Source organism: Notechis scutatus, chromosome 1 (assembly GCF_049901735.1).
Source record: "Notechis scutatus isolate UNSWTSFEM ecotype Mainland chromosome 1, rNotScu1.2, whole genome shotgun sequence".
NCBI classification, from domain to species: domain Eukaryota; kingdom Metazoa; phylum Chordata; class Lepidosauria; order Squamata; family Elapidae; genus Notechis; species Notechis scutatus.
This window is the reverse complement of record NC_142009.1, coordinates 328417968-328442095: the sequence shown is the minus strand read 5'-3', so window position 1 is coordinate 328442095 and position 24128 is coordinate 328417968. Positions and strand designations below refer to the sequence as shown.

Genomic DNA, 24128 nt, shown 5'->3' with positions numbered 1-24128 from the left:
GGAAAGTGGGAAAACTCTTAGATACAAAAAAGTGGGAAGGTTGATGGGAGTAAAACCATCCCCCCCCCCACTCTCTCTGATGTATCTGGGCAGGATGGATGGGATTCTTCTAAAGTTCTGAAGACGACAAAAGAGCTACCTTGACAGAGAGGGAGCTGTCAAAGAACGGTATATAGGCCATTATTCTTGCCGTCTTTTTTGCAAGCTTCCTCAAAATACAAACCTGGTTGTCGTATGGAAACAAAGAATCGTGGGACAGCTAATCTTTGCACAGGAACACCTCCATATAGGCTGATATAAAGTCTGAAGTCAGGGGGAAAAAACCCTGTTTTAACTTCAGCTCCCTCCTGAAAAGTCCACAGAACACAAAATGCTTCGTAGACAAACAAAAGAAGGCAAACAATCCTAAGTGGTGTCAATCTTGCATAAGATGCTCTGAGAGCCATGCGGGCAGAGTGCAGAATTTTTTTTAAAAATGCTTTAAATAAATACATGCTTTGTTCTGGTTCTGGTTTTGGAATTGCAAGCCTTGCACCGGATAGTAAATTATGATTGAGTCAATAAACTGCACTGGTTGATGATTTGCTTCTAGGGCCAATTTAAGATGTTGGTTTTCACCTTTATGGCACAAGAAGAGTTTTGCCCCAATGGGATTGGTCTGCCCCATTCACTCTGGCAAAAGAGGTATATTTTGGACCCCATCAGCCAAAAGAACTTGATTGGCAGAGTCCAGAAGAGCCTTTTCTGCCATGTCTATGGAGATTCTCAGTCATCCAGGTCATGGTTGTCCCAAGGGTGCTTTTTCCAGAGGCAACTGGACTTTCTGGTTTTTCTTTCTATTTCACTTCTCCAAGAAGCTTCTTCAGCTCTGACTGGATGGTGGGGAATGGAAGGATTGATATTCCTTGCAGACGGCTGGTCATTTGCATTCTTTTGGAGAGTCGTTGAGGCCACCTGGAGGTTTACCTGTGCCCTCTGGATAACCTGAGTAGTGGAGATGCGTGTGGAGCCTTCTTGGAACTGCAGAAAGGACTATATTGTAGACTGGAGCAGTGGTGGGATTCAAATATTGTTGCCACCGGTTCGGTGGGTGTGGCTTCGTGGATGCGCTTTGCGCACGTGCACGCTTTGTATGGGCGCACGTGCCAAATGCACACTTTGCTTAGGCACAGAGGCGTTCTAGCTTGCCTCCTGCAACCTGCACGATCCCGGTCACTTCAGCAGCTGCCGCGCAGCACTCTTCTGTGCTGCGCAAAGCAGCTGCGCTTCAACTTCAGCGGATAACAGAGAGTATGGGAGCCCCGGCGGGTGGGTGGGCCCAACACAGAACAGCGGAGAGAAGCGGTTCGGTCTCTGCTGTTCATCGCTGATACCGGCTTGCCAGAACTGGGCCGAACCGGTAGAATGCCACCACTGGACCGGAGATAGATGGTGTTGTATTCCTCTTCCTCTGTTGAGGGCTGCTCAATTTTGACATAGATAGCCTCTTTGACCCCACTTTCAAACCAGTGGTCCTTTCTATCCAAAACAGCAATAGCACCTAGTGCTTTACAGCCCTTTTTAAGTGGTTTACAGAATCAGCATATTGCCCCCAACAATTGGGGTTCCCATTTACTGACCTGGGAAGGATGGAAGACTGAGTCAAACTTTGCTGTCCTCAAAAGAGTGGCTGTTGTCTTTTCTGCCATGGCCCCATGGAACTTTACGCCCCTCCAGGTGAGATCTGCCCCCACCTGCTTGGCCTCTCGAAGGGGTTGAAAATCTGACTCTGCCAACCGGCTCGGGGCCCTAATGCAGGCATCTTCCTTTGGAGGCGGTTAATAGGTTACAAGATTCCAATTCCGTTCTGTTTTCATATTGGTCTCTTTTGTCTAGCCTTAGTTCATTTTAAGTGTTTTAATTCTTAAGGCTTTTCGTGTTCTTATTGTTTCTATATTGTATTTTTATATTGTTGTAAGCCGCCCAGAGTTTGCTTGACAGTGAGATGAGTGGCATAAAAATTTAATAAAATACAGCTGGTAGTTTGAAGTGAACATTACATGGATGTTCACCACTCAAGTCTTGTATTACAAGTAGTCCTTAACTTACAGCCATTCATTCAGTGACCAACCGCACTGAAAAAAGTGCCTTATGACTGTTATTTATGACCGTTTCAGCATTCTCATGGTTACCTGAACAAAAACTGGACGCTTGGCAACTGACATGGGTTTGTGGTGGGTGCAGCGTCCCGGGGGGTCATGGGATCACCTTTTGTGACCTTCTGACAAGCAATCTCAATGGGGAGGCCAGATTCACGAGACAACCATGTTGCTAACCTAATACCTGCAATGATTTGCTTAATAATTGTGGTTTAAAAAAAAAGTTGTAAAATGGGGTAAAACTCCACTTAACAACTGTCTTGCTTAGCCTTAACAACCTTCTGCTTGAGCCCAGAAGTTTTGGCTCAACTGCAGTTGTATGTCGAGGACTAGCTATAATTGTGATAACCAATCAGGGGATATGGAGTCGTAATTCTAAAATGTTTGGGGTGTGACAGGGGGAAGAATGAGTGCAGAGACCCTCAAGAGGACGACCACTCCCCTCTTTCTTCTCTAATTAGAACAGGGGAACCCAAACTTGGCAACTTTAAGACTTGTGTATAGACTTCAACTGCCAGAATTCCTCAGCCAGCATAGCTGGCCGGAGAATTCTGGTAGTTGAAGTCCACAAGCCTTAAAGTTGCCAAGTTTGGAGACCTCTGAATTAGAATATATTTGAAGTATTCAATCACAACACGGAGGCTGAAAGGAAGCATAATAACGTTTTCATTACCTATTGTTCACCCAAGACGGATCTGAATTTGAAAGCACTCTAAATACTGCTGTTATAAAAATAACATTTGCATTCTTTTCACAGGGGATGGAAGCCTGCGCTATTCTCATTAACCCTGGGTGAGAGGCTGTAGAAGGGGGAGCATTATCTGGTGCAGACAAAAAAAAAATGTAAAAAAAAGAAAAAAGGAAAGAAAAAGAAGACATCTGCAATCCTGGGAAGACTTTGCATTTAAATTTTTCATCTGTCTCTTGCCCACCCAGTATCCAGATTAAAAAAAAGAATGGGAAAAAAATGCCTTTCAAAAACAGTCTGTGAAGCAAAGAAGGAATATGTAGCCAAGTGGAACAGAATCTTGAATGGGGTAATAGAATGTGGCATTAAATTTATGGGATAGAAAAATATGAGGATAATATAAGGATCTGTCATGTGCCAAAGATTAACTACTGATCTGATAGCAGCTCTCCAGCATAAAGCGAGAGACAAAAAACCCCACATCATTTCTTATTGTGTCTTCTCTACTTAAAAGAGAAGTGGGGCCTTTCAAAGGCCCTTTGCAGTTGTCACGCCATCACTTTTCTCTACAATTTTCCCAAAAAACAGGTAAAGCTGAAGAGAAGTTGACACTTGTCTCATGCTGAAATCTCTAGGGCAGGCCTTTTGAGGAGTGGATAAACCAGAAATCTTTTCAAGGACCACACACTCCAAAACTTCACAAATAGCATCAAAGTGGCATTGTCTCTCACCTCAACTTGTCCACCAAACACGGAGCAAATAAGTGCCATTTTTATAGAGAGACCAGCACATTTTGCATTCACAGGATCTTTCGGCTTATGTGGCGCATTCTTCACGACACTGAAACAATCCTCTTACAGAAGCTGTAGATTCTCTGCTCCTGGATGTTTTAAGAGGCTGGACTTCTTGACGATTTTGAAAGCTCTTATCTATCTATCTATCTATCTATCTATCTATCTATCTATCTATCTATCTATCTATTTAATATTGCCGCCTATTCGCCCATGGCGACTCGAGGCGGCTTACACAATGTAAAACCATATTTAAAACAAAAAATAAAAATAACAATAAAGACTAACAAAAAGAATCAAATAAATTAGTAAAGTACAATAGAACAAAATTTGGAGGGGGAAAAAAAAACAACCAACTCCCACCCCCCGTCCCGATTACAGCACATCACAGATGGGCTCCATCCCTTTCTGGGTTCCCCAGGCCCGCTGGCAAAACCAGGTGCCTTCAGTGCCATTCTAATTTCTGAGGGAATGATGTTCCAGAGAGAGGGAGTCACCATGGAGAAGGCCCTTCTTCTGGGTCCCACCAGGTGTATCTCCCTCAGGGGTGAGACCCGCAACATTCCCTGCCTCCTCGCTCTAATGGGTCAGGTAGATGTGACCGGCAAGAGTCGTTCCCTCAGATAACCCGGTCCTAAGCCGTGAAGGGCTTTAAAGGTGACAACCAGCACCTTGAATTGCACAAATAACTTATGTTATCTTATCTCATCTTATCTTGACAACTATTTGTCTGAAATGGTTTATAGGGTTTCCTCCCTGAGCAGGGACTTGGACTAGTCCAGGGGTCTCCAAACTTGGCAACTTTAGGACTTGCAGACTTCAACTTCCAGAATTCCTCAGCCAGCCATGCTGTCTGGGGAATTCTGGGAGTTGAAGTCCACAAGTCTTAAAGTTGCCAAATTTGGAGACCCCTGGACTAGAAGATCTCCAAGGTCCCTTCCACATTTGTAATTCTGGTCTGTGTTCAATATAATCTTACCTATTAGTTCCAGGACTGATGTGTAAATGACACATCCTTCCTATAGATTAGGGGTGTCAAACTGGCAGCCCGTGGGCCAGATACGTCACATGTAGGCCACACCCACCCCAGCTCCACAAATGGACAAAACGGAGTGAAACATCACGTGGCAGCAATGTGACGTGGCGATTTGGACACCCGTGCTATAAATAAAGGAACTATGCCGTTCCTATGTCCGTTATTTCCTGGAAAGATTTCTGAATGACGCTTGTGTCCCTTTCGAAGAATTCTGTAAATATTGAGGCAAACCTGCTCACTAAATAAGGAACCGAAGAGTTTGGAGCTAGATGCTATAAAATATCTACCTACCTACTTATCTGGCTTGCATGCAGGGGTGGGATTCTACCGGTTCAGACCGGTTCTATAGTTCGGAGAACTGGCAAATCATGCCCCTGGCTGGCCCTGCCCCTCTCCACCCACCCCACCCCTCCTCTCCCCTCCCGGTCAGTCCTCATCGCTGACTGCGTTCTCCCCCACCCAGTCACTCCTTAAGGTATTTCTTTCTTCCCCAACGATCAGCTGTTCCGATGATCAGCTGTGCCAGGATCCCCCTCACTGTCTTACTGCTTCGCCTAGGCGGCTTCCCTGAGGCCCAGGAGGCAAAAAGGGGGCATGGGGGGGGGAGGATGCTGTGTGCCCCACGCTCCATTTTTTGCCTTCCTGGGACCCAGGGAAACCTTCCTGGGAGTAAAAACACTCCCCAGGACGCTTGCCTGAGGCCCAGGAGGCAAAGAAAAAAAAAAACAGGGTTGGGGGGTTGCAAAAAAAAAAAAAAAGAAGAAACGCCCACCCAGCCACATGGCCACGCCCACCCAGCCACGCCCACAGAACTGGTTGTTTAAAAATCTGAATCCCACCCTTGCTTGCATGCCACCCATTTCACCCGGAGGCGACTCTAGTAATTTGTGTTACTGCACAACGCAGAGTTGTTCAGGTAGGCCTTGACTTAGAAACATTTGTTTAGTAACCGTTCAAAGTTACAGCAGCACTGAAGAAAATGATGGTTTTTCACACTTATGATCATCGCAGCATCCCCATGGCCGTGTGATCAAAATGAAGGGGTGCTTGGCAACTGGCATGTATTTATGACAGTTTGCACTGTCCCGGGGGGGTCATGTGATTCATTTGGTTCCTTTCCATCCGGCCTCCGACAAGCAAAGTCAATGGGGGGGGGGGGAGCCAGATTCACTTAATTACTGTAACTGCAGCAATTTGCTTAACAACTATGTCAAAAAAGGTTAAAAAAAATAGGGCAAAACTGACTTAGCAACAAAAATTTCCAGTTTTATTTCCTGGAGCCCCTCCGAAAACCAAGGAGCCATCCAGAATTAGCAGATGGGGAAAGGCCATTTACTAGAAATCCTATAGACTACTCTTCCAAACTCCATTTTACAGAAATTAACACGGTGTTGTATCGACAGTGCTATCCTCGTAGGAAGCTTCAGAGAGGATTAAAAACGTATTAGCAGCTCAAGCATTTGAAGGCCAGTGATGCAATGATGGAGTAAAGCTATTCTAGAAACAGTTCCACACCAGGAATAGATTTTAAATAAACTAGAACATTATCTTCATTAGTTATATAGTTTGGTTCTCTCTCATTTTACTCTGGGAATGTGCCAATTTGATCATTCCAGGGATACGGCCCATCATCTTCTGGAAGTGACTTTTCCAGAACAGAAAGCCCAGGATAGTGTTCTAGAACATTCTGGATCCCCTCAGAAAGTTCCAGGAATAGAACATGGAATTCCACATACAATTCTTTTGTCTGGATTTTGATTTTCTAACAACAGAGCAGATTGCTCACAGATGGTGCCCTTTTGATTTAACTACTCTCTTTTTGGGACCCACTATACTTGCAGCTGTTGCACTGAATTAGGGATTAGGGAATAGATGGATTTTAATGTACTTTCCAATCCATGGATCTTAAAAAAAACCCCACCACATTCCACACAAATTTTCAAATCCTCTGACTCAAATAAAACATGACTTTATATTTCTCCAGGACGTTAAGGAGTACAGAGCCAAAAAGTATGGCAGCTTAATGTTTGCAGAGAGCAAATCCAGAGAGAAGAGAGACTGGGGAAGAGCAGTGAACCTTGCTGAGATGTATTAAGTAAAATAAAAATTGTTATAAAAAGCATGGGGGGGGGGGGAGAAATGGCATTTGTAGCTCCATTTAAAAGGGCGGGGGGGAAGATTACTGAGCAGCAAACCATGGTATCCTTCTAGGCTGGTTCAGAAGACTGTGCTTGGTTACCAAGGCCAATTCCATTTGGTGTTCTAACCCAAGCCTCGTTCAAATCAAATAAACACAAAGTATATATAAAAGCAAACTTTTTAAAATGTGTCTCTGTGAATTCTATTCATTCACAGCAAAAAGTCATTAAAACTAATTGTCCCAGATAAGAGCGAGCCCTTTCAAGGTTGTGAAAGGCTGCCAGGAACACAAGATTAATTGCAGGGAAATATCCAAAACTAAAAGTCTCCGAAAACAAACCAGAATAGACAGGACTCCACAACTCCACAAGAACTTGGAGTTGAAAGAACTTCTTTGCTTCCTGCAAAGAACCCAACCCCTGAGGGCTGGCTTTTATCCCTTATGGGAGGGGCCATCACCTTGCAGCCTTACTCCCAAGTTGCCCATCCTGCTGCAGCTGCTCTTTCCTTCGAGCAGCCCTGCGTGCACGTGCACTTGGCACAGCCTCCTCGGGGACCTCTTCATCACTGCTGCAGCCTCCACAAGCTCCGAAGGCAGCCCTCCACCCTCTGATGGTCCCGGCCCCATCCCTGGATCACACACAGGCCCCTCATCCAAGGCCTCGCTCTCTGAGACCTCAGCCGTCCACACCTGCTGCCGGCGAACCACAACATTTGGTGTTAAAGTAATGTGGTTAGGCCCTTGCTTTACATTTGAAACCTCCAAGAAGCCATTGTGTAGGGTCATTCAGCGGTAAAGGATCAAATAATATCAACCTATAGCAATAATAATAGCACTTAGATTTATATACCGCTTCACAGTGCTTTACAGCCCTCTGTAAGTGGTTTTAAAGAGTCAGTCTATTGCCCCCAACAATCTGGGTCCTCATTTTACCGACTTCGGAAGGATGGAAGGCCGAGTCAACCTTGAGCCCATGAAATACAATGGCAGTCTGCAATACAGGTAGCCCTTGACTTACAACAGTTCATTTAGTGACTGGCACGGAAAAAAGTGACTTATGACCATTTTTTCACACTTACGCCTGTTGCAGCATCCCCATGATCACATGACTTACATTCGGCTGTTCGACAACTGACTCACATTTAAGATGGTTGCAGCGTCCCGGAGTCGATCCGCTTTTGCGACCTTCTGACGAGCAAAGTCAATGGGGAAAACCAGATTCGCTTAACAACCATGTTACTAATTTAAGAACTGCAGTGATTCACTTAACAAATGTGGCAAAATGGAGCAGGTTCACTGAACAAATGTCTCACTTAACAACATAAATTTTGGGCTCAATTGTGGTCGTATATTGAGGACTAACTATACTGCATGCTAACCACTGCACCACCACAGCTCATGTTGATGATACAGTTATATTCCCTTGCTTAAACTGAACTAATGATGCTGTCTTGCTTTTCTCCTAGGGCCTGGAAGCTATGGGGGTGTCCGGGTGAGGAAAAACAAGCTTTGTCTCAACTATATTAGGTGGAAACTAATCAAGGAGAGAAGCAACCTAGAACTAAGGAGAAATTTCCTGACAGTAAGAAGAGTTAGAAGCAGTGGAACAAGTTGCCTCCAGAAGTTGTGAACGCTCCAACACTGGAAGTTTTTAAAAAGATGTTGGATAACCATTTATCTGAAATGGTATAGGGTTTCCTGCTTGAGCAGAGGGTTGGACTAGAAGACCTCCAAGGTCCCTTCCAACTGATTCTATTCTATTCCATCCCATCCCATCCCATCCCATCCTAACCTATCCTATCCTATCCTATCCTTACAGGACTAAAAGGTTGGGTCCTTCAGGAACTGGTTTTGGGAATTTTCCATGCTGGCTCTGAGGAGGATTGTGGTTCCCCACTTATATGCAATTTGGGGCTCCCCCTGGCCTTCCTTCTTCTATCATTCCATTGTGATTCTAGGCAGTCTGAGGACCAACTGGCCTCTGTGGTCAGGAGGGTTTTTGTACAACTTTTGTCATTGCCTCAATTACAGCTGTTTTTGGATCAGGAGGCCCTTCTCGCGCCTTAGTTACCTCTCAGCTGGATTTCTGCAGTGCACTCTATAGGGGAGCTGCCCTTGGAAACCACTTGGTGGCTGCCAGTCATTCAGAATGCAACGTGGGCAGCAATGGACATCCCACTATTGTGTGAGCTGCACTGGCTGCCAATAAACTTCCAGGTATAAGATGCTGGTGGTTATTTGTTTGTTTGTTTATTTAAACGGCAACATTTATCTAACCCAGGTCCTTGGGAAGGACCTGATTTATGGACAAAAAGGCCAAATCTATGTGTGACCAACCAATAACAATTGATGAATTCTATATATGCCACATGACTCTCAGCAAATTATCATCCATAAAGCTATTCGTGGCACAGGGTTGGCATCCTCCAAGCAACGCCTAAGGTATCTTAACAGATGTGCTTTCTCTGTTGTCAAGCCTGCTCTCTGAAGTGCCCCTCCTCACTGCTGACTGAGATAGCTGGACTCCAGTGGTCTCACACAGAGACATAAAGCACCCGGCTTTTCTCCCATCTGGGACCAGTATGGTATATAAGCCAATTCTGCAGTGAGACTGTATGTTATGATTAGCAGCCTCGGTTAAGTACCATTTATTTCGGTTCTGCACAGTATTTTCTTCTTTGATCCTGATTTTCTCTTTTATTTTTATTGGTGTGCACCCTTAAGAGTTAAACTGGGAGAGCATCAGCTTTATAAATCTTTTAAACAAACATCTATATAAAAGTCTGACTCAGCTGGACTGTTTACCAAGTCCTGGCTGTTGGCTACTCGATAGAATTAAATGTACAGTTGCAATTTTAATCATTTGACTCTTGGTTTTGATCATTCCCCATTGATGCATTCCAAGAGAAAGAGGGGGGGCTGCCACGGCCTTGAGAAAGTGGGACGAGAAGGATAAGGTGACTTAACTTCCTGTACCTTTACTAACATGTAGCACTCAACATGGATTATCACCCCAGCCTACTTTTTAGAATAGAATAGAATAACAGAACTGGAAGGGACCTTGGAGGTCTTCTAGCCCAACCTCCTGCTCAGGCAGGAAACCCTATACCATTTCAGACAAATGATTATCCAATCTCTTCTTTAAAATTTCCAGTATTGGAGCATGTACAACTTCTGGAGGCAAATTGTTCCACTGATTGATTGTTCTAAATTTCAGGAAATTCCTCCTTAGTTTTAGGTTGCTTCTCCCCTTGGTTAATTTCCACCCGTTGCTTCTTGTCCTGCCCTCAGGTGCTTTGGAGAATAGCTTGACTCTCCCTCTTCTTTCTGGCAGCTCCTGAGATATTGGAACATTGCTATCATGTCATGCTTAGTCCTTCTTTTCATTAGACTAGAAGACATACCCAGTTCCAGCAACCATTCTTCATAAGTTTTAGCCGCCAGTCCCCTAATCATTTTTGTTGATCTTCTCTGCACTCTTTCTAGAGTCTCAGCATCTTTTTTTCCATCGTGGTGACCAACACCGAATGCAGTATTCCAAGTGTGGCCTTACCAAGGCATTATAGAGTGATATTAACACTTCACGTGATCTTGATCCACTTCCTCTGTTCATGCAGACTAGGACTGTGTTGGCTTTTCTGGCAGCTGCAGCCCACTGCTGGCTCATATTTAAGTGATTATCCACTAGGACTCCAAGATCCCTCTCATAGTCACCACTATTAAGCAAGGTACCACATATACTGTACCTGTGCATTTTGTTTTTCTCGCTTAAATGTAGAACCTTACTTTTTTCACTGTTTTATACCAACATGATAAAAACAAGAAAAAAGGACTTACTTGATTTTCTATTGCTCCCTCTAATGGGACATTGAAAACAAGACTGAACAGAATGTTGTATCAGTCTTTTTCAGGCTTAAACTGAAGGATTGTTTCTCAGCAGCAGTTCTACCTGATTGCAGGGAATTGGATAAAGTTGTACACCCCCAGAAAGAGCAAGTCCATCATTTTGGGGTGTTTCTCTACTTAGCATTCTCCCCATGTACATAGCTGAGTATGATAGCAAGGAGTGATGTCTATCAGCTGCATTTATCAAATTTGCTCAATTTAGTCAACATTGGATAGGGCTAACCTACACAAAATATTTAACAAAACTTCTCATGATCCTTGTACAGATCCTTGACTTACTGTTATGATATGTACAGAATAACCCTTGAGTAACAAGGATATGCACATGGAAACGTTTATGAGAGTAGTTATGAATAATTATTCAGCCACACACAGCTACACTGAATTGAGTTAAAAGTTTACTTTAAGAAAAATTCTGGGAATTGAAGTCCGCCAGTCTTACAGTTGCCAAGGTTGGAGACTCCTGCTATAAAGAATGGCTGCAGGAACTAAGTATGTTCAGCCTGCAAACAAGAAGACAGAGGATAGGCACTATGGCAATTTTCCAAAACTAAAAAGAGAGTTTCAATAAAGAAGGGAACGAACCTGTTCTGTATTGTCCAAGAGATCATAACTAATGAGTTGAAACTACAGGGAAATAGATGCCTCACGAAGTGGCATAGTCCTTTTTACCAGAGATCTTCAAACAAATGCTGGATAGCTATCTTCCCAAAGCATTTTAGCAGATCCTGCACCGAGTGGGGTTGGACGAGTTGATTTCTGAGCTTTTTTGAACTCTTATGACCTGGCCTTTCTGATCCACACTGGCTGCTTCCAACAGATTACTGTTATAGTTTCTATTTGGGGATGTCTTTGAAAGAAATTCAGAAGCCGCAGCAGGCCCAGAATGCAGCAGCCAGGCTTCTGTGACATATTCCTCACTGGGGTCATGCGACACCAGTCCTGGATCAGGTTCACTGATTATGAAATAAATCCTTTCACCAGGGCTGAGAAAATTTATTCTGTTCTGTTCTATTCTGTTCTGTTCTGTCCTGTCCTGTCCTGTCCTATCCTATCCAGGGGTGGGATTCAAATTTTTAACAACCGATTCTGTTGGCCTGGCTTAGGTGGTGGGTGTGGCTTGGTGGTCATGTGACTGGGTGGACATGGCTTGATGGTCATGTTATTGGCTGAGTATGGTCAACTCAATATCACTCACATCGAGGTGCGCATCTCCTCGCCTGGCCTCTCATGACTGTGGGGATGCTGCAACAGTCGTAAGTGTGAAAAATGGTCATATTACTTTTTTCAGTGCCATTGTAACTTTGAATGGTCACTCCACACAAGCAAAGAACCAGCAAAGGAGGGGGAAAAAACTCCAGAGAAGTTCCTGAGACAGGAAGTCTAGTCCTGCCAAGAATGTAATAAGGGTTAACGGAGAGGCAGTTTCTGTAAGCAACACCAGAATGTTTCCTTCCTGCCTTCCTTACAGGATTAGGCCAGTAATTTCTTCTAACAACGGGTTCTCCAAAATGCTTAGAATGTTAACCGTTCTAGCGAATAGGTGTGAACTGGTAGAATCCCACCCCTGATCCTATCCTATCCTACTCTTCTTCTATTGCTAGGGTAATGAAACATTTGCAAGAAAACAAGCAAGCTCAGAGGGCACCAAGGACCCCTCATTTCAGCCTGAGCTATACACATTCTATTGAGACCAGACTAAGAGTAGCTTTGTCCATTCCATTCCATTCCATTCCCTATTCCTATTTCATGCAATTTGAGAAATTATTGTAAGCTGACTTTTCAGTGTGTATTTCATGCCATTTTTGGTGACAGTTTTACGAATGGTGTTATAAGGACTGTTTATGTATTGACTCACCCATTTGTTGTTAACTAAAGCTTTTAATAGTCATGATCTGACTTGGGTGGAAGTGAGTTTGTTCTGAATAAAACATATTAATACAAAACCGAACTAGTGGTTAAGGCTTCAGGCTAGGAAACATGACATTCTAGTCCCACCTTCTAAGTCCAGCCAGATGGCTTTTGGGCAGTCATTCTTTCAGCCCAACAGACCTCAGAGGGTTGTTGTTGTGGGGAAAATAGGAGGAGGAAGGAGTTATTAGGCATGTGTGCTCCATCTTGAGTTATTTATAAAAAACAATAAAGGCGGGATATATACATCCACCCACATATCTATTACAGTATATATAGTATATATGTATCATATTCATATACATACCGTGTTTCTCATATAATAAGGCCGGGTCTTTTTTTTTTTTTGAGCCCCGAAAAAATGGCTAGGCCGTCTTTTCAGGGGTGACTTAATTCCCCCCCCCTTGCATCTTCGGGCAGGCGGGCAGTGATGGCTTGGATGTTGACCTCGCCATTGGTGGGGCACTTTGTATCGGGGTCAACGCAGGCAGCACCATATCCGGGTGTGCAACAAAAGTACTTCCTAACGGCAAGCCCCCCCCCCCACCATTCCCCCCATTTCGCATGTTTTAATATAGGCCTTAATTGGGGGGGAGGGGCTTAATTTCATTTCATGCCTATAAAACATGCTGGGACTTCCTATTGGGGGAGGCCGTATTGTTGGAGAAACAGGGTATGTATACACACACATTACAGACACAGAGGAAGAGAGAAAGATGCTAGTCACTGCATTAAAGAAAACCTCCAGGATCTCACCGTGTATGGTTGAAGATCTTTTAACTTTAGCAAGTGTACCCTTCCCTTCTCTGAGAGGGGAGAACAGCCAGTCCAACTCTTCCATGAGTGTTTCAGCTTCTTCAACTTTTAGCCTGCTCTCTCCTTGAGCAGCCAAAACAATCAGACTGCATTCCACACCAATGCTAGCAACTCCCTTACCTCCCAGAGGTAGATGCTTTCAGCAATGCCTGCCAAGATGTAGAGACCGTTGGGAGCAGCTGTCAGGCAAGCCACTGGGCCTGGGCATATTATCTTCTGCTGGAGTTGATCCTAGAGACACAGAAATAGAAAGCCAATGAGCACGGATACGCTTGTCCTGAAAAGAGATTCAACAGGGATCAGAGGGAGCAAACCCTACCTGACAAACACAAGGAGAAGGTAAGAGTGTGTGCCAGGCTCGAGAGGGAGAAACTGTCACTCGGTGGTCGAACACACACTTGAGTTGCATGCAGAATATTCCAGATTCAATCATCCGGTTAAAAAAAAGGACCAGGCAGAAGGAATAGAAAACCCACTCTGCCTGATCTATAGATGCTAAGTGAACAATATAATATAATGTAAGATAAACATGTACAATTAGATTGCTATAGTAAGACTAGAGACATCCAGAATAACCCATCTGTTTCCCATTTACAACATAGGCTTGGTGATGCCTTTAAGAAGTCCACAAATGAGATACTAAGTCAATGGCTCTCTTCTGCTATTGCTCCCCTGCATTTGGAGTCTAATTATTTTCAACCTTGGAGCTGCAGAGTTAATCCAAACACAGTCATTATCGCTGATGGAAATTCCCCTTTCTTAGCACTCCTCTATTTAAAACCATCCAAGCCGATGGCCATTCTTGCCTTAGTAGGAAATGCCTTTCTAGCATACACTTTGTGCAAAAAGTCCTTTATTAATTTCTTCCCAAACGAGCCCCTAAATAATAAAGTTGTAGCATTATAAGCAGCAAAGTATCTCACCAGTTCTTTCTTAGTCTTTATGCTTGACCAAATGCCAACACTAAATTGCACCTAAATGAGAACTCTTACAAACAGGATTACAAGTGTTTTGTGCCTTCCATACAATTTAAGATTGTCAACTCTAAAACTTCCAGGTGTAAATACTCCAGATTTGGGCGATGGGCCATTTAAAGAGAGAAATAAATTCACAGAAGATAAATCTTAATTACCAGAGGCCAAGGTAGATTCTAAGCAGGACATGGCTAAGTTCCAACAAAACTCATAAAAGGCACAGGGGGAATGTTAGCAATACTTAACTCTGTCCCTATTGAGGAATAGAAACATTTTAGTATTTTTAAAATAAGACGTAATTTTGATGAGCTGCATTAAATACATATTCCACATTGGGGCGAATATGTTATTCATCTTTAAAATGGATGGAGACCCAGAAATGCACTAAAGCTTTTTTGTCTATATTGGGATAGAACCAATATTCATCTTAAATAATTGAAGGGACGTGTATGTCTACGTAATATATTTGTAGTCTTTCCAACTGAAATAACTCTTGATCTACACAATAAAAACAACAATCAAAACACACACACACAAAGATAAAGGAGTATATTTGTAGCTCTGGGTTGAAAAGAGGGGTCCTTGATGATTGGTTATCCAATCTCTTTAAAACTTTCAGTGTTGGAGATATGGTTATAATCAAGAATCATGATCTTGATTCTTGATTATAACCACCTCTTATTCAGTGTCTGGACAAACTGCCAAAGTATATTCTGATTTTTCTTCTTCCACTTTTTCTCCTTGTTCCACTTTTTTTTCCTCTCGTACAATTTTTTTTTTTGCTTTTTCTTCTCCTTTTAAGGATATTATATGTTCATGTTTTGAGAGCTGCAGAGTCATCTCAACTGGAAATGAAACGTCCCTTTTCTCATGTTGTTTTTCCTATTTTATCATATTCTATCGCATCCAATTTTACTTTTTATGTTCTATTGGTTTTTTTCTTTATTGTTGGCTTGCATTTATCTAATTTGTATTCAGATAGTTAACAATTACTAATGTGCAAATTACAGCAAGATGATGGGTTGTTGTTTTTTTTACTACAAGACTATTACACATTAACACACATTCGGATATACTTCAGCTCTTACAAAAATTGATATTGGAATGATATTTATTTATGGACCATCAGAATTCATTTAACAGAATTTAGTTAGGCTTAAGATAAAAGGGTTGGAAAAATGTTTCTATGGATACTTGTTAGGGATAACATGGTTACCTAACTTAGTTTGGGTAAAATAATATATATATAGACTATGATAGCGTTTGTCACTTTAAATGCAGAGCATGTTATTTTGGGTGCGGTTGTAAAATCACCATAAGAGGGAGCAAGAGAGCTCACTGTTTGCTGGCTTTTACTGGATTGCTGACAATGATGGATTGATGGTGATAACTGAATGTTTTTTCCCTGCTATTGCTGAACGAAGAAAAGAGGTTTGATTTTCTTCATATCTCTACTGCAAAAAGAGATATATTACTGGACTGATTATTTGTAAGTTTACTGACCTCTTTTTTGACACTGGACTTTGCTAATGAATAATCCCCGGACGGACTGAACTAAGTGTATGATATATGGACTGTTTGACTATGCATATAAATCTTACTGGAATAAACTATTTAACTAGCACATTGTATGTTTTACTGAGTGTAAGCTACAATAACGTTTATCTCATATATCTGCCTGCCTGATTGACTGCCATTGCACATTCTGCTAGGGTGTATATCCCTAACAATACTGCTAAATGGGAGTCATTCAATCTTACCTCCTGGGATAGGAAAAATAATTTTTAAATTGAAATTGCAGGGTACTTTATATTTTGTATGGAATTCCTTATACACACATTCTGAAAACACTGTACTGTTTCATATATTTCTATGTGGTTTTTTAATACCAGTTATATTTGAAGAAGATGCAATTGTCAATTTAAGATGAGGCTTTTATTTTTCCAAACCTTGAATCAGAGTACTATGCATGCCTTTCTATTGGCACCAAATTTGACTAATTTTCATGCAGCATAAATTCTTCACTCTGGACACTTCTGGAATATCTATACAGTATACAGCTAGTCCTCGACTTATGACTGCAATTGAACCCAAAATTTCTGTTGCTATGCAAGGAAGTTAAGTGAGTTTTTGCCCCATTTTACAGATTTTTTGCCACAGTTGTTAAGCAAATCACTGCAGTTGTTAAGTGAAACATGTGGTCATTTAGTGAAACTGGCTTCCCTGTTGACTTAGCTTGTTGGATGCTGGCTAGGAAGGTTATAAATGGAGATCACATCACTCCAGAACAGTGCAACTGTCATAAATTCATACCAGCTGCCAAGCACCGTAATATGGATTTTGTAACTGTGGGGATGCTGTGATGGTTGTAAGTGTGAAAACCTGTCAGAAGTCACTTTTTTCAGTGCCACTGTAACTTTGAATGGTCACTAAATGAATGGTTACAAGTTGAGGATTGCCTGTATAATGCCTTAAGTAATTGGACAATTTTGAGTTCAAAAGTCAAAATTATACTATCCTATTTCTGGGGGAAAAAATGGATTTAATCCTTTTTCTTATGCTAAATTGATGCATGTTGGTACAATAGTCAAGATCTAAAACTGATTTAAAAATGACTTTATGGAAGGTACCAATTAATACTGCGAAATTACAGTAGCACAACCGGCATATGACAACAGGGAGTTTTAATTTCTATGTTACAAGATATAGTAAATACCATTTGTCAGTTGCCACCCTGTGGTGGCATGTACAATTACATTAACTGCCATTTCAATTTGGACTAGAGGTATTTTCAGCCTCAAAGACATCTAACCTATTAGATGGGATCATTAAATCCTGTAAGACCATAAAAGTCCAGCCTTTATAAATAGCTATTATCAAATCAATCTTATATGAGAACTTTAAAGTGAGAATGCAATAGGGAACAGACTACCAATTTTCTCAAATGACAAAGAAAATGTTTTAACCTCAATACCAAACGTCTTATTAGATCCTAGATTACAGCTTATATGACAAAAAATAATGATTTTGGACCACCTAGGTCCCGCTGCATTTGTGCAGAAAAGAGATAAGTAAATTCACCAGAATAGCACTTCATTAAAATACACACTGTTGTAATATCCTAAAAAAAGAGGGGAGAGACAAAAGGCAGATATGGTGGGAAAGGAAGATGCAGAGGTGCTTATAGAGAGGTAGAGTGAATGGACGGGTGTAGGGGTGGTGCGGAGAAGGCAGGTTTGGGAAGAGTGGACGAGTCCAAGTGGGTATGCAACAGTTGAATCTTGGTGACCAAAGTGAAGGAACATAAGGAAAAGATGCTAAGAACACTGACAGATGGGCTGGTATGCAGGTCACATGGAAGGGGATGAAAGACAGTTCTGTACTGCTTTATTTGCCTTTCTCTCAGATTTGTCTTGGCTAAAATCTGAATTAACCTAGGTAATCAGTATTTTGCTTTGGCAGCAAAATACGTTTTTATTTTGTGCACATTGCTGCTTCAAACGTCTGGCACGAGCAAAACATTGAGAAAATAAATTCTCAATAATTAAACTGTTGAGAAGAAGAAAAGGGTTACACCTGTTGAAGCGGATTCTTCCCCGTTCCCCACCATCTTTCTCCTTGGGCCAGCGCAACGTGCAACATGTTCATACCAGTGTAATAAAATATAATGTCACATACATATAGGTATATGGGAATGTGTGTTAGTTATTACTTATTTGGGTTTAGGGATTCTATTTCTTTCATTTATTGAGTTATTGAGATGTATTTTGTGTTTGGGGGGGGGCTGCACCAAGGGAAGCTCATTTCAATTTCATTGTATGCATGTTGTACATTGACAATAAACATTTGATTTTATTTGCTTTGCTTATTATCACAGGTAAGTTGCAACAGACAACCCTCAAGAAAAGCAAATGTCAGCCAGAGGAAGGATGCTACCCCTGCTTTAGGGCATTCTCTTGCCACTCCTGTAACAAACAGAAGGTGAGGATTTTGGACCTGGATAAGAACTACTGTATAAGCCCCGTCCTTCTGGCTCTAACACAACCCTCCCTAAGCGATGGGACTAAGCAATGGAGACAAAAGAGACTTTTTACTGGGATGACACCACCTTGCCTCTGCTTCTTTTTCAGAAGGAATTTCTTGGAGGGGAAAGAAAGAAATTCTTTCTTGGGGAAAGGCCTTTTGGAAATTCTGGACTTCAGTATCCATAATCCATCCATCCGTTTCAACTCTACTCCCCATACTGTTTAGGGCCAATGAAATGTCCCTCAAGACAGAAATCCACATTTCAAAGTCAGCACCAGGTAGTTTTCTGGATACAGTTGGGGCGAGGGGTGTCTATTGCCCTATGCTTTACAGTAATGTTCCCAACCTGGACAACTGTAACATTCCGAGGATTCAAAAAAGAAGATACTTTTTTGAGGCTTTCTGACATTTCAAGAATATATAGGCAGTTGGCAGTGGGAATGGATAAAATGTGGGAGGAAAGGTAAAGAGATAATCCAAACAAAACAAAACGAACAAAAAATAACAGGTACCACCTTGTGAGAAGTGGAATCAATTGGTAATTACGAGGTAGGTTTAATTTTATTTCAAAAATAAAGCGATCAAATTATAGTTCAAGTGAAACACGCCATCTGCAAAACCTTCTTCATATTCCAGAATTCTCGGCACTGAACATGCCGGATGGGGAATTCTGGGAGTCTAAATTTACACATTTTGCAGAACATCTAGACCAGTGGTAGTCAACCTGGTCCCTACTGCCCACTAGTGGGAGTTCCAGCTTTCATGGTGGGTGGTAGGGGTTTTGTCCCCTACTTTATACATCACCATTACTGTGGAACCGGTGGGCGGTTAAAGAAAATTTTACTACTAACAGAGATACAAAAGTGGGCGGTAGGTATAAAAAGGCTGACTACCCCTGCTCTAGACTGAGGTTGACATAACTCAGTCAGAAAGAATTAACAGAACTCAATAAATAAAAATGAGTACTAGCAGCCAATTTGTTTATATAAAGAGAAGTTCTGTTTGTCAACAGAGGGATAAAAGTGTTAACTTAGGTTCCATGACTTTCAAAGTCTATAAGCAACATTTGGGTGGATGTTCTTATATTCTTATCAAAGACAGAGAATGTCTTTTTTAAAGCATCTTACAACTTGGACAGAGGCGCATGGAACAATGCAGAATTTGAACAGGATCATAGCCATTATTTACTGTACACCACAGACAACCAAATACACAGGTACTGCTACCTGGGAAGGTTATCACATTTGAAAGTAATCAATTTTAAGTTTACAGTGAGCAAGGCTGAAACAAGGAGTAGATGAGGCCAGAGGCAAACATTGGCAGTGGACGATACATTCTAAGCCTGATAACACCTTCTTCTCCCTGCTTCATACAGGTAGTCCCAGATGTCAACCCTGAAGCTGGCCTGGCTGGCCATTTTCTTTTCTGTAGTTTTTCTGTAGGCATTTTCTTCACATGGCTTCAGGCTTGACACAGCCTGGAGCTTGGGGCAGGGAGGGAGGTGTAGAGATAACTGGGGTGCTATAGCCAAAATAAAAATCTTTCCCCTGGGAACCAAGGACGTTGCCACAACCAATGAGTAGACTGTGTGCTGATTGGACCATGTGATTGATGACTCTGGGAGGAGATGTTTTTTACTTTTAATTGGGTGTAAAACTGATGGGAGAGCCAGTTTTCTACCAAGTCTGTGCCAATATGACATGTCCCAATAAAATATTCTTTGAGGAATACACCTGCTTCGCAGTTCTCTTTGTTGGAGATGTATTACTTGGAACCCTGACACTAGAACTTACAATCATTCGTTTAGTGACCGAAGTTTCAGTGGCACCCAAAATAGCATGAACTTACAACCATCGCAATGTCTCTGCAGTCATATGATCAAAATTCTGGCTCTTGGCACCTGGCTTGTACTTATGACATTTGCAGCTTCGCGGGGTCATATGATTGCCATTTGCGACCTTCACAGCTGGCTTCTGATGAGCAAAGTCAATAGGGGAAGTCAAATTTGCTCAATGAATGTGTGATTCACTTAATAATTGCAGTGATTTGTGTAACAATCGTGGCCAAAATAAAAAAGGTTTTAAAATTGCGCATGACTCATTTAACAACAGGTCCCAATTGTGGTTATAAGTCAATGACTACTTGTATTCTTCTATTTATAAATAATTCAATAAATTATGATTAGGTTAATCATGAGTTAAGGTATTATATAGTGTATGAGCAACCTGTTATTCTGGAGTCAGGTGGCATTGAGCTTATAAAATAAATAAATCTCTTTTTCAGAAGGGGAAAAAACTAAAGCTGTGAAGTAGAGCAGTGATCCCCAACCTTTTTTATGCCGCGGCCTGGTACCGGCATCACCGGTGGTTGGGGACCCCTGAAGTAGAGAACGCTAGCCTTTACCAGGTTCAATCAAAACCAGGCTGAGGGAAGCATGTGGTTACAGGCTGTCCATCTCACTTGGAAAGAGGTTGCAATTCAGTGTTTCTGCTTTGCAGGTAGAAAATTCTAATCCCTGGTCAGTGGAATTGTGAAAAACTCTTATCTTGGACAGTTGTTAATGGAAAACACATTAGACCAATAATGAACTAGATAGATTAATGTCTAGATTCTATTTCAAGTGTTTCTTATGAGATTTATATGTTTAGAATTCATACTGTATAGGAACACAACTTCTGCATATATGCACAAAATACTGAGATTCTCTGAATCTTGAGGAATATTCTCATGTAAGAAACAGGAATAACTTGGGGGCATATGAGCAGGGAAATTATTATGAGCAGGGGAATTATTACTGGAGCCTTATGTGGGCCACGCTATGAAGAAATTTGAATGAGACAGGTGCTAGGAAAAGAGGTTCCTACTGAAAAAACTTGTTACTGATTCTTTCTGAAAATACTTGCTCAAGGGGAGTTTCTCCCACAGGGTATATATAAGTAAACTTTTCTAACAAGATTTTTGTTCTTGAAGTTGTTTTCAGAACGAAGGTCTCTGCGGAGAGTACTCCTGGAATGCCAGAACAACTTCCCAAAGAGATATTTTTTATGGGGAATTTCTACACAGGGAGTTTTAGCATTTTCAGTGAAGGAACCAAATGGCAACTCTTAAAAATAGGTTACCGTCGAAGGCTTATGTCTCAGACACTCTGGTTCAAATATCCTCTCATCCTCCAAAACTTTTCACTAACTTTGGATCTCTCTCTCTCTCTCTAACTGACTAGACAAGGTGGTATTTTGGAGAAGGATTATATTATTATTCCTATTATATAGGGAAATGACCGTCATCTGAACTCTAGAGAGAAAAGCAGACTACGAAACTAATGCATATAAGTGCATATGGATATAAACAGGTAGTTCTTGACTTACAACCACAATTGAGCCCAATTTTGTTGTTGTTAAGTGAGACATTTGTTAAGTGAATTTTGTCCCATTTTATGACCTTTCTAGCTGCAGTTGTTAAGTGAATCACTGCAGTTGATGGTTGTTCAGTGAATCTGGCTTCCCCATTAATTTTGCTTGTCAGAAAGTCGCCCAAGTCCCCTAGGAAATAGCAACGGTCATAAATATGAACCAGTTGCCAAGCATCTGAGTTTTGATCACGTGACCATGGGGATGCTGCAGTGGACCTAACTGGGGAAAACGGTCATGTCACATTTTTCAGTGCCCTTGTAACTTTGAATCGTCGCTAAATGAACTGCTGTAAGTCGAGGACTACCTGTAGTTATGCGTGCGTGCGTGCACGCATATACACACACGTGTATATCACATGCACGTGTTATCTACGTGATGCGTGTCAAACATGCACACGACTATAGTATACGGTAGAGTGGCAATGTATAGCGAGGGCTTGGAGAGGAAAGTCCTCCGCCTCCGCTTTACCTTCCTCTGGAGCTCCCAGGCTCCCACGCAGGCCTTGCCGAGCTGCGCCCCGAGAAGATGCTCCCCGCCTAGCAGCGTCAGCCCACGAGGGGCGCAGCAGCCCCCGCGGTAGCCGGCTACCGATGCCCCAGAGCCCACTTCCCACACCGAGCAGCAGCCGCTACCCGACGAGCTCGAAGAGGAGCCGCCGCTACCGGGTCCCAGAGAGGTCTCGCCCGCCGCCGCCACCACCGCCACTTCCACGGGGCCGCCGAAACCCCCGCCGGCGACCGCCATCTTGCCGGACCTCGCCGACACACCCCCTCCTCCTCAATGGTGCGCAGGCGCAGCAGGAAGTCGCGGCCTCGAGGAGGCAAGTTGTTAAACATAGAGATGAAAATGCTACACCAAAACTTCCGCCCTTGAGAATTGTAGATCTAGCTAAGAATAAGCTTTCCTGTCAGATTGGGAAAGACTGTGGCAGTAAAAATTTATATACGATAACAAATATTGGGTGTTATAAACTCTTGAAGACTGGAGAGATAGAAATGGTAAACTCATACAGCATAATATTTTCCTTTTCTGCTGTATTGATGTACATTCAATAGTGAAACAGAACACTGCAACTATGTTATAATACAAGGGTCTTCAAACTTGGCAAGTTTAAGACTTGTTGGCTTCAACTCCCAGAATTCCTGAGCTAACATGACTGGAAGAAGAATTTAGGGGTCGTGCATAAGCGCAGGGACGGTAGGTCCCTGTCCTATTGTTTCTTTTATATATTTTTTAATTTTATTTTTCTTATATGTATCCATGTATTCATAACTATGTTTTTACTTATACCTATTATCTTGTAAGCAATTGACGAAAAAAAGTCCACAAGTCTTAAAGCTGTCAAGTTTGAAGACCCCTGATATAATACATAGTATTTCTCAACCTTGCCAACTTTAAAGATGAGGGGTCTTCAACTCCCCACATTCCACAATCAGCCAGGCTGGCTGGAGAATGCTGGGAGTTGAAGTCCACAAGTCTTAAAGTTGCCATGGTTGCGAAACTGGTAATAAATTGTGTGGCTGTCATATCAATATATTCAGAAACACTGACTTTTTTAGTGGTGGGCACCCTGAAAGCTGAAAAATTAGAATGTCCCAGTCAAAGTATTTTACATTTGTTTGTAACTTTTTGTTTGAAGTGTAGTTTTCCTAAAACAGCGGTTTCCAACCTTGGCAACTTTAAGCCTGGTGGACTTCAACTCCCAGAATTCCCCAACTATATACAAGGGTCTTCAAACTTGGCAAGTTTTAAGACTTGTTGGCTTCAACTCCAACTGGGGAATTCTGGGAATTGAAGTCCACCAGGCTTAAAGTTGCCAAGATTGGAGACTCCTGTCCTAAAATATACAGAGGTCAAGCATTTTATCTAATTGTACTAAATAGGACAACATAGGCATTCACACTCAATAATATTAATAAAATGGCAGAAGGGAATGTAAAAACATTACTTTTCTTGATCACCTCAAGGGCACTGCCACAATTTTTACAGTGTAGAATTAAATCATATATAAGTCTCTCTCTCACACACACATAATACTTCTTAGTGTTACATATCCTAGGGATGAGGGATGATAAGCTTTATCTTCCAGCCTGAGTTGAAATTAAGGTGGGCATCTAAACCACCCAACTATCTTATCTGATACAAATAAAGAGGATTACATGGCAAGTTTCTGTGGTGCATTCTGTCAGCAATATGCAACAATCTGGTAAGGGCATTAGTGTCATTAATTACTCCAGTCCGCTTTTAAAAGCAACAAATTCAGTTTGCTTCACAGGCTACTTAAATTAAAAG

At 42.0% G+C, this 24128-nt stretch overlaps 1 protein-coding gene across 2 annotated transcripts in view; it reads right to left on the bottom strand.

Annotated features, from left to right (window-relative positions):
• Positions 1 to 22607, bottom strand: part of WDR18 (WD repeat domain 18) — a 66197-nt gene extending 43590 nt beyond the window's left edge. Inside the window, exons 1-2 of one of the 2 annotated variants that reach the window (XM_026683143.2) lie at positions 22305 to 22607; positions 13547 to 13657 (exon numbers count right to left, since the gene is read on the bottom strand). In XM_026683143.2, the coding sequence (XP_026538928.1) occupies positions 13547 to 13657; positions 22305 to 22580 (387 nt within the window). In that variant the 5' untranslated portion in view covers positions 22581 to 22607. Of the gene's footprint in view, positions 1 to 13546; positions 13658 to 13745; positions 13917 to 22304 lie in introns of those variants that run through there. The other variant, XM_087951421.1, reaches the window with a different exon arrangement.
• Positions 22608 to 24128: the final 1521 nt, after the last annotated feature.